Source organism: Trichechus manatus, unplaced genomic scaffold (genome assembly GCF_000243295.1).
Source record: "Trichechus manatus latirostris isolate Lorelei unplaced genomic scaffold, TriManLat1.0 scaffold00126, whole genome shotgun sequence".
NCBI lineage: Eukaryota > Metazoa > Chordata > Mammalia > Sirenia > Trichechidae > Trichechus > Trichechus manatus.
In genome coordinates, this window is record NW_004444062.1 from 2,329,222 (window position 1) to 2,343,688 (window position 14,467).

The window sequence follows — 14,467 nt, forward strand, 5'->3', positions numbered from 1 at the left end:
AGGCAGACACTCTTCTACTAGTTAAGCTAAACTATTCTTTGGTTTTAAGAAGACTTCAGGGGATATTTTTGGTTTAAGTTTTGAAGATTATCTTGGGGCAATAGTTTCAGGGGTTCATCCAGCCTCCACGGCTCATTCATCCAGCCTCCACGGCTCCAGAAAGACTACAGTCCATAAGAATTTGAAATTCTGTTCTGCATTTCCCCCCTTTGAACAGGATTCTTCTATAGAATCTTTGATCAAAATGTTCAGTAATGGTAGCCACATACCATCCAGTTCTTCTGGTCTCATAGCAAAGGAGGCAAGTGTTTATGGAAGTAATTAGCCACACATTCCATTTCCTCCTCCTATTTTTGACTCTTCTTCCTCTTGCTCCAGGGGAAGAGAGAGCAATTGTTGTGTCTCAGTGGCTGCTTGCAAGCTTTTAAGATCCCAGGCACTACACAATGAACTAGGAGGTAGAACAGAAGCACTAAACATTAGGACAGTTAACTGGGATGCCCCATGAAACAATGACCCTAAATATCCAAACCAAGGAACCAAATCCCATGAGGTGTTTGGTTTTACATAAGCAGGCCTTGACTAGATATAGATCTGAACAACACTAATACACTTAAAGGAAAAATTGAGAGTGCTGTAACTACGACTGCTAACCAAAAGGTCAGCAGTTCGAATCCACCAGGCGCTCCTTGGAAACTCTATGGGGCAGTTCTACTCTGTCCTATACTGTTGCTATGAGTTGGAATTGACTTGACGGCAATGGGTTTGGGTTTTTTTTTTTTGTAAGAGAGAATTAGGTGAGCGGGGACAGGCAGTACTTTTTTCTTTTTTTTTTTTTTTTATTGATGTAATTAACTGAAGTTTACATTTCAAGTTAGTCTCCCATACAGAATTTCTTTTAACATTGTTATGAGACCCCAACCGCTCACCCCAGTCTGCGACAGCACACTCCTCCCCTCCGCCCCCGATTCCCCATGAACATTCAACCAGCTCCTCTCTCTGCCTTCCCCTCTCACCTCTGGACAGAGCCGCCCCTTTGGTCTCTTATATCTACTTGTCTAAGAGGCACATTCTTCACGAGTATCACTTTATGTCCCACAGTCCAGTCCAATCCCTGTCTGAAGAGTTGGCCTCGGAAATTGTTTTAGTTCTGGGGTGATTGAGACCAGGGGCCATGCTTTCCGGGGAGGGGAGGGTAGTACTTTAGATTGGAGGTTGAGGTTTTGTCAGATAGGGGACAATGGGGCAAGAATGCTGAGGACACTGACAAAGGTTCAAGTGCTAGCCTGAGGTATTTAAACTAGCAAAGAATGGAAATGAAGACAGAATGGAGTTGAAGAAGGAAAATTAGTAAGTGTCTCTGGAATGATGGTTCACCTATAGGCCTTCCAAGGGTGCTGGTGGGCTTTTCACCTAAGCTATGCTCTAGGCCTGAGAAAGCCATTCTTTTTCCCCAGGATTTGTCTTTCTATACCTGGAGAAAAGGGGAGGGAAGCCAGGGAGCCACTCAACTAAGCCTCAGGCCGGGGGGCCTGAAGATCTCCACCCAGCTTGAGAGGTGCCATTCTCCTTTCCCTTCCCCTTCCTGTAACCCAAACATGCTCAAAAACTGAGAATTGTGGGCAAGACAGTATGAGACACACTAAAGCATTCCAAGGCTCAAATTCAGGTATTTTCTCTCCCAAACAGCATCTGGGTGAGGGACTAAGTTCATGTGACAAGTATAGCATGCAGAAGAAAGAGATGGGAAAAGATCTTTAATTCTGTTTCGGTCAGCAAAAGGGATGAATTCTCAGGATTCACATGTAATCCAGTCCCCCAACCCACAAAGACAGGAAGTCAAAGGAGGTATGGGACAAGTCTTCACTGGCCCAGGAAGAGTCCACCATCTGGTGGCCAATAAGCTGAGGTAAGTCCACAATGTGTGACTGGCAGTATCTAAAAACTGTTTAACGATATACTTTCCAGCTCAGTTTAATCTCCCCTCTACTACTGAACAGTCCTGTCACTGGCCAATTCACCTGTTTTTGTTAGGACCCTTAAATACATTTGTGCATGTGACATTATCCTTTGAATTTATTTTCCTTGGGTAATAGTAAATAGCTAGTTGAAAACTTGGGGTCCTGCCATCTGTTTCTTCCTAAGACACTTGACCAACATTCAATAGCAGTATCAAAATCCTCAAAAGAGTCTATGTGACTTTCGCTGTGATTTACAACCAGATTTACTAAGTGGTTAATTATGATAACTCAAACTTGTTTTATACTCTTCAGAAGGGCTTCTGTATATTCTATTTAATATGAGAATAAAAAGTGAAAATATAAGAGATGGGCTAGACAGTTTATAAATCAAAAGTTATACTGAAATAACACTAAAATTAACCAGCATTAGGTTCTACTGGGAGTCCCTGGATGGTGCAAGCAGTTAATGTGCTTGCTTGCTAATTGAAAGGTTCGGAGATTCAAGTCAAAGAAAGGCCTGGCTACTTCCGAAAATTCAGCCATTGAAAACTCCACGAAGCACAGTTCTATTCTGACATACATGGGGTCACCATGAGTCAGAACTGACTCAAAGACGACTTTTTTTTTGGTTTTAGGTTCCACTAATGTCTGTAATATTACTTCCAGACAAAAGAAACAAAATATTTGGTTTAAGTCGATATGCAATACTATTTTTTTTCTTGGCATGGCAATTGGATGAGATCCACTTATTAGAGAAACACTACTGATGACCAAAAATGTTCATTTACAAGAGTAGCTCCTCTTATCCTTGCTCAAAACCTTGAAGATGTGTAAGACTATCTACGACCACCTTCAGAGGCTGCTGCTTTTGGACAAACAGCAAATGGATGGAAGCCTCTCCTAAGTCCTGAATCATTTATTCTACAAGTTTTAAAAAAGAAAGAACTAATCATATGAATACTCAAATTATCATGCTATCCTCAAGATCAACCATGGGCTGCTGTCTTCTCAGACTGTCAAGTCACTTTGAATGTAAAAATGGGCACTCACTCAGTGAACACAGTCTGAATGAGGGCTGTACTCCGATTTCCTTCAAAAATTACCAGTCAGGAATTCCTGCCGACTGGTCTGTGGAACTGGGCATAACTATTTTATTCTGGTTCCTCAGACAGAAAAAAGTCAGTCTACTGTCTCCCGAATATAATGAAAAAATTGATTAGCTCGAAAACTAGCAGTGATTATCCAATGATAATGGTTTAAAACACTTGATTATAATGTTGTTAGTGGCTGTCCAGTCCGCTCTGACTCATGAGAGACTCCATGTACACCCAAAGGAACACTGCCTGGTCCTGTGCCATCTTCACAATTGTTGGTATGCTCGAGTCCCTTGCTGCAACTACGATGTATTTTGAGTGCCCTCCAACCTAGGGGGCTCATCTCTCAGCACTATATCAGACAGTATTCTTTTGTGATCCCTAAGTTTTTCATTGACTGACTTTCAGAAGTAGATCACCAGGACTTTCTTCTTAGTCTCAGTCTGGAAGCTCCATCGAAACCTGTCCACCATGGGTGACCTGGCTAGTATTTGAAATACTGGTGACAAGCTTCTAGCATCACAGCAACATGCAAGCAACTACAGCATGACAAACTGACAGGTGGTATTTTTTGTTTTTAAAGTATGGAAAAGCTTCTTAAGATTTCAACCTTTTAACTTTTTTTAAATAACATTAAAAGGTTGAAATCATAAGAAGCCTTTTCATACTCTTTTTTAAAACTTGATTAGATTGTTTAATGTAAAATCCAACTGAAAATAAAATCAAGTGTATGGTTTTTTATCGTATGCAAAATGAGAGGCACTAGAATTATTTTTCAGAAAACTTGCCACCAGGGGCAGTTTGCTTGTAATCAGAGGAAGATTCTAATGTTTTAATATTGAAAATCTGTTAACTACCAACATATAGAAAATAAGTAAACTAAGAATGATTTTATAAATCTGCTTCAACGCTATTTGTACATTTAAATGTCAAAAGGCTAAGATACTGGTAAGTTGTTAAAAGCATGTTATTTACATATAATTATCTATATATAATACTTATAGCTGCCACGAAACCATTTTGTAGCAAGTATAAAACCAAAAAAACCAAATCCATTGCCGTCGAGTCAATTCCAACTCAGAGTGACCCTACACGACAGAGCAGAGCTGCCCCACAGGGTTTCCAAGGCTGTAAATCTTTACAAAAGTAGACTGCTACATCTTTCTTTGGTGGAGCAGCTGGTGGGTTCAAATCGCTGCCCTTTTGGTTAACGCTTAAGCACTGTGTTACTAGGGTCCTTACAGCAAGTATAATGAACATAAAAACCCAAATATAGTTGTAATAAGTCTCCTTACAGATCCTGACTTTGCTGCAATATTAACAGACAAAAAAAAACCCCCTCTGGTAGTTTCCTATTAGGATAAATATTTAATTACTCATTTTGAAAAAACATGTTTATTCTCAGAAATTTATTCACATAACTAAAAATATAAAAGAACCCAAGGCAAAATATTCTTCTAAAAATGGTTCCAATATTTTTGTAAGAAATGTTCTTCTGCTTTTGTTTTGAAATTGAGGACTGTCCTCAGGGAACAGAAATAGAAAGTTCATATAAGAAAGAATAATTCAAAATAAGCCCACTAGTACAGTAAGTCCAAAAAAAGAAGTTTAGCCTTCTAGATAAAGGGATAAGAAAGGTAATTTCTGAACACTTCAAAAGATGAACTATATGCTTTAGATATTACTAGTTAAACTGCCAAGCATGAACATCATCATTCACAGCATAAGTACCATTGGAGTTCATATCCAAGAAACCAGAGTGTATCAATGTTATCTTTTACAGGTTAATAACCAAAAGGAGATAGACCCACATTTTATTCTGTATCACAGCAAGTTTCATTTCTTTGTCTTGAGGTTCTTTGGTTATTGTTACTTGAATGAAATGACCCATTACTATTGGAACTCTAGATTATAATGGTTGTAGAGCTCCAAATTTGAAAAATTTAATGAAAAATACCACAAACGCTAAGTATTAAAAATATAAAACCAGGAAATACACAAAAATTGAGAATAAATTGATCTAAATTCCACCAAGTGTCTGGAAATATTTACAGTTTATTAAAAGCAATTTTAATGAAGACACTGGTTCTGGTATAACTCCCTTAATTTGTGATATAACCCTAAATTACTTCCCCCCTTTTCTGGTTAACAGTGGCCACTTCCTTTGAAGAAGTGACCTGCCCCCATTATATTTCTTGTGAGATGACCAATCAAAATCCCACAATCCCAGGTTTTCCAGTAAGAATCTTTGGATACACTATCTCCTTTAGGAAGGAGAGAGCGAAGAGTAGAAAAGCAAAATCTTCCTTCTATCATTTCCCCAAGAGGGTGGAGGTGTTGGTCTGTGTCTTCCTCTGAGGGGAGCAGTATAGGGAAAGAAGTCTTCCCTTGACTAAAAAAAATACTTGTTTTCTCTTCCCTTCATGTTTACAGTTGTAAAACCATGTAAGTCTTTTTCATATCAGGTCATTACTCTTAATCATGTCTAGTCATCCACTCTAAATGACTTATGTTAATTATTACTTTTTAAATATTGATTTTAAAAAGGATACTTATCTTTTAGAGGTACATACTGCAAATTTTACTTATATTCGATATAAAATAAACCAGGAGAGGGAAAGGGAGATGGGGCAGTGTTGCCCATGGCTGACAATTGTGAGGGCTGGGTGATTAAGAATGTGGAAGTTCATTACTCTATTTTTGTACATGTTCAAAATTCTCCGTAAGAAGAAAAAAAGAAAAAGATGACCGTTGTTGATACCTCACCTGCTTTAAGACTAGTAAGTCCTCTACTCCTTTCCAGGATCTCAGTTCACTATTTCTTTCAGGAGTCTCTTCAGTCAACCAGCCTCGAGGAGTAAGATGACCTTTCCCTTCCCAAGCTCAGAATTATTTTATAAATGCTCCAAATGTTCCCATATGCTAAAGGAAAGAGCATTATGAGTCAACAACAAGCATGTCCCTAACACCCTATACACTAAATCTTAGGAAATCAATTTTCCTTAGACTCTTTTCATTCATCAGGCTACCAAACACTTTTCCCCTTATGTGGACAACTAATTTATTAACTAGTTCAATGTTTAGTCACCTATCAGAATTACTTTTATACAACTGATTTACATAATTCTTTTTAGATTATAATCTCCAAGTGGATAAGGATTTGTTTAATCCTCTTTGTGCAATGTATTGCTTAGTACCACAGTTGTTAAAATGCCACAGAAAATATCCACGAACTCTAAACACCGAGAAGGGAAATAATATTCCTCTATGTTGTCTGGTGTTGATTTATCACTTTGGAGATATTGTATACTGTGAATCATTTTAGGGTCATAAATAACTCATCCGTTATGCTATAAACGTGGAACCCACTACACAGAAAGCACAGAAGCAAAAAAGCAACAGAGAGAGCCACTGTAATTTAACTGTTTTTTTTTCTTTTTTTCAGTTTTACCATTAGACCACAAAATCACAGTATTTCTATAATCTGTGATGGGCTGGGGACAATAAAGTATGTTTAAATTCACCATATTATAATAATAAGGCAACTAAGGCAAAGGAAATCTGAATTCTAACTGTAAATGTTCTTTTGTAATGCAACATTTTAAAACCTGTTTAAATCCAGAGACTTTTATTACACAATTTGACTTTTACATCAGTAAAATCTTAGCTATAACAATACAGATGAAGGAACAACAATTTAATTTGTATTGAAATAAATATTTGACATACAAAGCCCATACAGTGAGAAAGGGTCACAATCAATTACAAGTGGAGACATTATTTTGCTCAATCACCAAAGAAAGCCCTTGGTACTTCCAATTTCACACCATCAAATTTATCATTCTTGCTGATTTAAGCAGAACACAGAACAAATACGGATCCCAGAGCTTACTTTCACAGGTGCCAGCGTGGATAATTTACTACAGTGATCCAATTTGGAAATCAGTAGGGACCAGTAAATCGCTGCATAGAAGAGCGAATGAGGTCCTTTTTCCTTAGTGTCAGCAGGCTATGATTATTATGTTTATTAGATTTTCTTGAAAGGGCTTCACATTTTCTCAAATATGCAGGAGAACTATATTTTCCCTCTGAGCCCTATATTAGCATTTATGTGCTTTGGTCTTGAATACAGGGGAATGATGAATTTTTCAATTTATTTTATAAATTTATACAGTCTGGATAGTATTGGCCTGAAGAGTAAAACTCCCCAACCTGTACAATATTAGATATTAAAAATGGATTTGAGAGAAGTTATTAAGAAATGCTGACATACTGCATATACAAATTTTTTACTTCAATATATCCCATTATATAGAGCACCAGAAGTAATGCATTTATAAATCTTTTTTTTTTATGACTGTTTCTAATCTTTGCAACCCTTTTACATTTGTTCCAATATACACACATCATAAATGTCACCTGCCCAACACTTTGCCTATTTGGCCTCAACTCACAAATATTATACATAGGTAGGCAAAATTTCATGCGAAGAAGGAACTGTTCTGTTTCAAAGTTACAAAGGAACAAGAGTAAAAGTTTGACATTAAACTGTCATGAACTGAGAAAAGAAAGTTAATTTCAAAGTGCTAAGCACATCAAAAAAATAGTTTCAAATGAAGTTATGCAGGAAAAAGTAAAATGATTCTTGGGCCCGTTCTTTCTTCCAGAACATGAGGTGCTTTTTAGATTCCAGCAAATATATCTGTTTATAATTTTTTCCTATCCTTTCCTAAGAATCTGTTTTAGATTTAAAAAATACTGCACTTTCATTACATCTTGTCACATCAACTCAAACTCAACACAGGTCAGTTTTCCTATATGCACAGGAGACAAAAGGCTAGTGGAGTTAGTCCCACACACTGGAAAGGGTTCCTGCGAAAGAACCCCACCTGAATACCACGTCAGAAGATAAACATTTCCAAAAATAATTACTCCCAAGAAACCTCCCCAATCTTCTATCAGTTCTTTCATTATACTTAATACAATGCCCAATAATAATCTCCCACCCAGAATATTATGAAGTCTGCTCATTAAAACAATCCGTGGGACTAACTCCTGAATTTATGTGCCTTTGGTATACCATCTATTGAGCTATACTATCATATAGCCTCTGTGGAATTCTCCTAACCCTAGAGAAATTCCAACAAGGTGTTGAGAGAAACCAGTTGCCTCGTCAACTCAAAATGAATTTTCAAATCTAGTTACCATTCTTGATAGAATATCCAAAAAATTCACTACGGTTTTGAATTACTGTGAAAAGTCTGATTTTTAAAAGAAGTTGAACTGCTGTATCTAGTATACCTACCAAACGGTAATGAACAAATTTTAAGTAACATGTGTCTACCAGCCTGAAAATACAGAAGGAGCAAGAATGGTTTTATAATGATGTGTTTAGATGAGTCAGGCACTTAGAATGACAAAACAAAACAAAACGGACCATGATCTGAGTAAGGCCACTCCCAACTGTGGCCTATTTTACTGTTTTCTTAGAAAACAGATATTGATAGGGTACTTCTTCCAGTTTTGAACATTTATGAATAGTAAATGTTTACTAAATATGCATTGAACATGAAATAATTACACATTAAAAGGGCCGTGAAGTACAGATTCTTAGTTTTACGGCTGACTCAAGCACTTTTAGCGACCTTTCAACACTGCATCTGAAACAACTGGGGGCTACTTGAGGAAAGAGTGCCACCTACTGATTATAAACATAACTGTATGTGGCTACTTTCTCCCTTGAGGTTTTTATTTCTGAATAAGTATCAAAATTAGTCTATTTTGAGTGAGAGCTTTGAGACTAGCAGATCCTAATTGAGGAAGAGGGGGTTCAGAATAACTATATTAATCAAAATAAATTCCTTAATACTCGTTAAGGATCTTTACCACCATCCCTCAAAATAATTTCACTCTACTGAAACATTTTTAAAATTAAATCTTTCAGTTCTGCTTATTATATACGTACACTCATTTTCCTTTCCAGGATGAACAATATTTATATCCTAAACCTCTACACCTAACCTGAATTTTTTGATCCTTATTTTTAGGAAGCATTCTAATTAACAGCTTTGCAAATCTTGGTTATATGACAGATGCCACTGATCATCCATAACCTCTGCTTTAAAATTAGCATGTCTTGATTTTCTCTGTACAGGAGCTTCCTAAACATCCAAATTTATTTCAGAAAAAATACTAAGGTTAGTATTCTTTCTGGCTTTCTTTCAGGAGCATCTATCTCAGTGATGCTCATTCCAAAAAAATTTACATACAAATTGTATTTAAGAAATGTCTTTTGACTGATATTAAAAGAGTTTAAATTCATGAAGAATCAAGTATACAAAAGTAATATAGAATAAAGCAGGTTTTATATTAGGCTTCTACCTGTCCAAGAGGGTTTCTTCAGTATAAAAGTACTAAAGAAAAATGGTACTATACCACTTCCTGAAGAATTAAGATATTCTGAATGTTAAATCAACTTCTTTTAAACCTGTAAGTAAAAATAAGTTTAGCTATGCAATAAAAGTTAATTTCTTAAACCACATTCATTCTATATACTGCTATTATATTTCCTTAATTTTAATTGGATAACTGTACATGTTACACTATAATTTCAATGCCAAATAAGCTGGTTGTACATATTCATACTGTATAATTTCTAACTATAATTTCATGCAAACTAAACATCTAGTATTGCTCAAATTGTAAAATTTACTTTTTCAGGAGTTTAGGAGTGTTTTATTATAAACCGTGCCTTCCTTTAATGACCAACCAAATCTCTATTTCCATTCAAACATAAGCATATCAGAGATTTATAATCCAGTTGTGACAGTCTCAATTTAAAGCAGTGTTTTCATTTGCAGTAATTTTAATGTTAAAACCAACATGAATTTATATCCTTTGTGAAAATCTTTTTGATTTTCAAAACAAAGAGAAAAAACTAAAAAAAAAAGACACATACTTACAGGTTATTAAAAGATGGTCATGGTAAAAACAAAGCACACAAAAAGAAAATAAAAAATGGAGAAACTAGCGAGTCTGAATAAGTTCTTTACTTTAGTTAATAGCATTGTTCCAGAGTTCATTCCTTAGTTTTGACAAATGTTCTATAGTTATGTAAGATGTTAACACAAGGAGAAGACGAATAAAGGATATACAGGAAACTCTCTGTACTATTGTTGCAACTCTTCTATAAATCTAAGATTATCTCAAGATTAAAAAAAATTATAGAAAACAAAAAAAAAACCTAGTAATTTCAAAATAAATGTCTTCTTCAGCTGCCAAAACTTGATACACTTCAAAACTTTTTTAAAACATCATTAGAAATCAACAATATGCTGTTTACTTAACTTTATAGTCACTTTATTGCTCTAGAAATTTTAGGTTTTAAACTACCAGATTACATATATGGTGATAATGAGGCTAGACACACACACACACACACACACACACACACACTCAACTCTATATTATGAGCTGCTTCTCCAACTTTGTAGATAATCTTACAAAAATACAAAAATAGCTAATTACAGCTGACTTCAAGCAAGGAAGAACTATCAAATAGAACTTTTTGTAATCTACAATAAGAATATCATCTTTGTCTAGATTTGGAGGTTGAACAAAAAGAAAACTGATGTTATTGTTAAGTTACTAATGAATGTATTTGATAAATCCAAATTACATGCAGACAGAAGAAAATCAGCTACAAAAACCATGACATTACTCTGTACTAAAATCTTATAATGTTTTAAACATTTCTAATCGTGCAATAGTAATAAAGATCAAAATCAATTTTATAAAGGAGTTCAGAGAAGCTCAACGGGATTTAATATATCACACAACCCAAATCACACTTGCATAATGCACCCAGTTCCCCAAATTTATCTATGTGCACTATTCCCCCACAACTCCTCCGCCAACCCCATTCTCAACCAATTACTTTACCTATAAACCTTTTCATTTAACCTTTTCAATCAGATTTGATGGGTAAATGTAATCTATAGAATAATCTTCATTATTATTTCAGAACAGACACCAAGTATAGTTGGGGGACATATCCTCAATCTTCAGTTACATTCCTTTCAAAAGGTGCCCGAAAATCCAAGCCTGAGAAACTGAGAAGACTGGCTGTCAAGAATCAGAGCTAGGTTAATTCTACAAACTATAATAATACCAATAACCTGTGTGTCCACATTTATAAACAGATTTCCTATTTGAGAAACATTACTCAAAGGAAAGCTGTGTATTGCTTTCTGTTGTAAAACGGTTAAATGACTCCAAATATTTATCTAATCAGTTAACAAGCTTATATTTCAGCTTTTTTCTTTCTTTTCTTTTTTAAATATTCAAAGCCACAAGTATTTAAGGAAATAAAGCTTGGAAGGTCACAGTAAGATACATACAGAATTTCTCTTCTAATGGTACATCCAAATGAATCTGTCCTATCAAAGCAGCACAAAAATCAATCTAATAGCAACCTGAAGTTAAATTCAGTGGGAAATGCACTACTAACATCATCAACCAAAATTACTGAATGGCAAAAGAACACTGTCTCAAAATATACTGAATTCACATGTATTAATATTACCATAATGAACTCATGCCAGATATAAACTCAGGTTACCAGTTAGGTTGAGTTTTTTTTTCTTTAAAAGAGAAATCAATGTACTTCATGATAGAGGCACAGCAGCATCTAAAACAAATTTGGTACATTTATCACAAGATACAAACTTCTTTAACCATTACCAACGCAGCACTGTAAAATTTTCTCAGAAACTTTAAAAAGGCTTGATTTAACATGCCAGGAAAATGATTATTTTTCCACTGAGATGCATTTATATAAATTATATAAATTGGATTGAGGTCAGTGTGACACCTGGAATTTACAACCCCCTAGCAGAAGTACCAGCTGCTAATAATGCTTATATTACATATAACTTAACTGGATATTAAACTATGCAACTGTTGGTGCCAGTCTGCTTATAAAGGCAATGCTCTGGAGACAAAGTCTTCTCACAAACAGGGGGCAAGCAGGTTTCATTATTATCTGTTCAACAACAATCCTCAGTTCATTAAACAAGGTCCTGCAAAATAAAATTGTTATCTTTCAGAAACATAAGGAAAAAGCAACATAATGCTAGGAAATGCTAATGAAGAATTTTCCACAACCATTGAAGAATTTTAAAAAGTTAAAATAACTATGACGCATTTTGGGAACAAACACATACAATAAAATCGTCAAAGTCAACACTTGTGTCTTTTTTGAGTGGAAAAGTTCATTTAACAAAAGCATTTACTAAATGGCTGTCTCTGAAGGATGAGATTAGGAATGGTTTTATATTTTCTTCTTTATAGTAGAGTCATATCATTCTCACACTTAACTTAGGCAAATTAAACTAGCTCTAAAAAAGACAGCAAGAGAGAAAATTATACAGGCAATACCACTTATTTATTAAATGAACATGCCTCTTAGAGCTTTCCTCATCTGTAAAACAGGAATATGTACTTTATTATAGAGTCGTGGTGATGTTTAAATGAGACAATACAGTACATGTTCAATGAAAGAGCAAACTGGCTCTTTTTTGCCTTCAGATTAAAGCCCAATTTCTCAGCAAAACATCTATAGCCCTCTACAATCTGGTGTCAACCTAATTTTCTGCTTCATTGCCTGCCACAACTCCTAAATTCCAGCTATGCTGCATGCTTATGCCCAAAACAGGATGTGGACTTTGCTTTTATGCTCGATGCCTACAAAGTACTCTTTATTACATATTGTGCATTACTGTATAAATCACACATATATTGTACAGACTAGTATACACCAAATCCCATATATTATACTGTAAATTGTTAGTGATTTGACGGATTATCAAGGGTAATTTTGACTAGTCACAATTTTCACCTTATATACTGACTCAAGAACATAAGCCCTACAACTCTTATTCTATTTTTCTTTATCCAGTGTTACCTTTATTTAGAAAAAAAAGCAGTAAATCTGTTTTTAAAAAAAACATTTAATATTCTCTCAAAAAAAAGGAAGAAAATTTGGAAAGATGCACATTTATCCAAAAACCTGCCCTCCTCCTTGTATCTGCTATCTTAGTGACAACACCATTAATCATAACTCCCTTAGATTTCCAAGCCAGGAACGTGGAGGTCTTTATCTCATTCTTCCTCCCCAAGCCCTAAGATCCTACCTCCTAAATATCTTTCAAATTTATCCTTTCTCTTCCTTTACCACTGGATGAGTTCAGCCTCTCATATTATCTTAACTGGACTACTCTAACAGTCTTCAAATTGGTCGTCTTCTCCTCTTGATAAGCCTACAATCCATCTTCTGGAATATATTCCTAAATCAGATCTCATCATTCCCAACCTCCCCCCATGTTAAAACTTCAAAGGCTTTCCATCCCTCAAAATGAAATCCAAACCCTACCTTCCCAACAGAGATCTTGATATATACTTCCTGAACTCTAGCAACATACAACCACTGGTATGCCAAGCACTTTCAGGCACCTACGTGCCTGCCAGGCACAAAACAGACTCAGACTTCAAAAAAATTAGTTCAAATTACCACCAAAAAACCGAACCTGTGCCATCAAGTCGATTTCAACCCGTGGCAACCCCATATGTTACAGAGTAGAACTGCTCCATAGGGTTTTCTTAGTTGTAATCTTTACAGAAGGTCCCCAGGTGGTGCAAATGGTTTGCGCTTGACTGTTAACCTAAAGGATGGCAGTTCGAAACAGTTCAAACCCACTCAGCAGTACCGCAGAAGAAAAGGCCTAGTGATCTGCTTCTGTTAAAATTATAGCTAAGAAAACACTATTGACATGAACAGACACTTCACCAAAGAGGACATTCAGAAGGCCAACAAATACATGAAAAGGTGCTTGTAATCACTAGTCATTAGAGATGCAGATAAAAACTACAACGAGATGCCATCTCACCCCTGCAAAAATGGCAATGATCAAAAAAACAGAAAACAACAAATGCTGGTGAGGTTGTGGGGAGACTGGAACTCCTATACATTGCTAATGAGATTGTAAAATGGTAAAACCACTATGGAAAACGGTATGGCACTTCCTCAAAAAGCTAAAAATAGAAATACCTTATGATCCAGCAATCCCACTCCTAGGCATATATCCAAGAGATATAAGTGCACTGACACGAATAGACATATGCACATCTACGTTCACTGCAGCATTACTGACAATAGCAAAAAGACGGAAACAACCTAAGTGCCCATCAGTCGATGAATGAATAAACAAATTGTGGTACGTATATACAATGGAATAAATACTACAAAACTATAAAGAAGAACGGGAGCCTTGGTGGCACAGTGCTTAAGAGTTCAGCTGCTAACCAAAAGGTCTGCAGTTCAAATCCACCAGCCACTCCCTGGAAACCCTATGG

The 14,467-nt window shown here is 35.7% G+C and overlaps 1 protein-coding gene across 5 annotated transcripts in view; it reads right to left on the minus strand.

Moving 5' to 3' along the window:
* Positions 1 to 250: 250 nt before the first annotated feature.
* TMEM33 (transmembrane protein 33) overlaps positions 251 to 14,467 on the minus strand; it is a 32,085-nt gene continuing 17,868 nt past the window's right edge. The window contains exons 8-11 of one of the 5 annotated variants that reach the window (XR_002825354.1): positions 11,995 to 12,135; positions 9,437 to 9,542; positions 5,822 to 5,977; positions 318 to 451 (exon numbers count right to left, since the gene is read on the minus strand). Coding sequence is in view for 4 of the 5 variants with exons in the window: in XM_023738914.1 (XP_023594682.1) it covers positions 322 to 451 (130 nt within the window). In the remaining variant the exon portion in view is untranslated. Of the gene's footprint in view, positions 452 to 5,821; positions 5,978 to 7,191; positions 12,136 to 14,467 lie in introns of those variants that run through there. The other 4 variants (XM_023738913.1, XM_023738912.1, XM_023738914.1 and 1 more) reach the window with 4 other exon arrangements.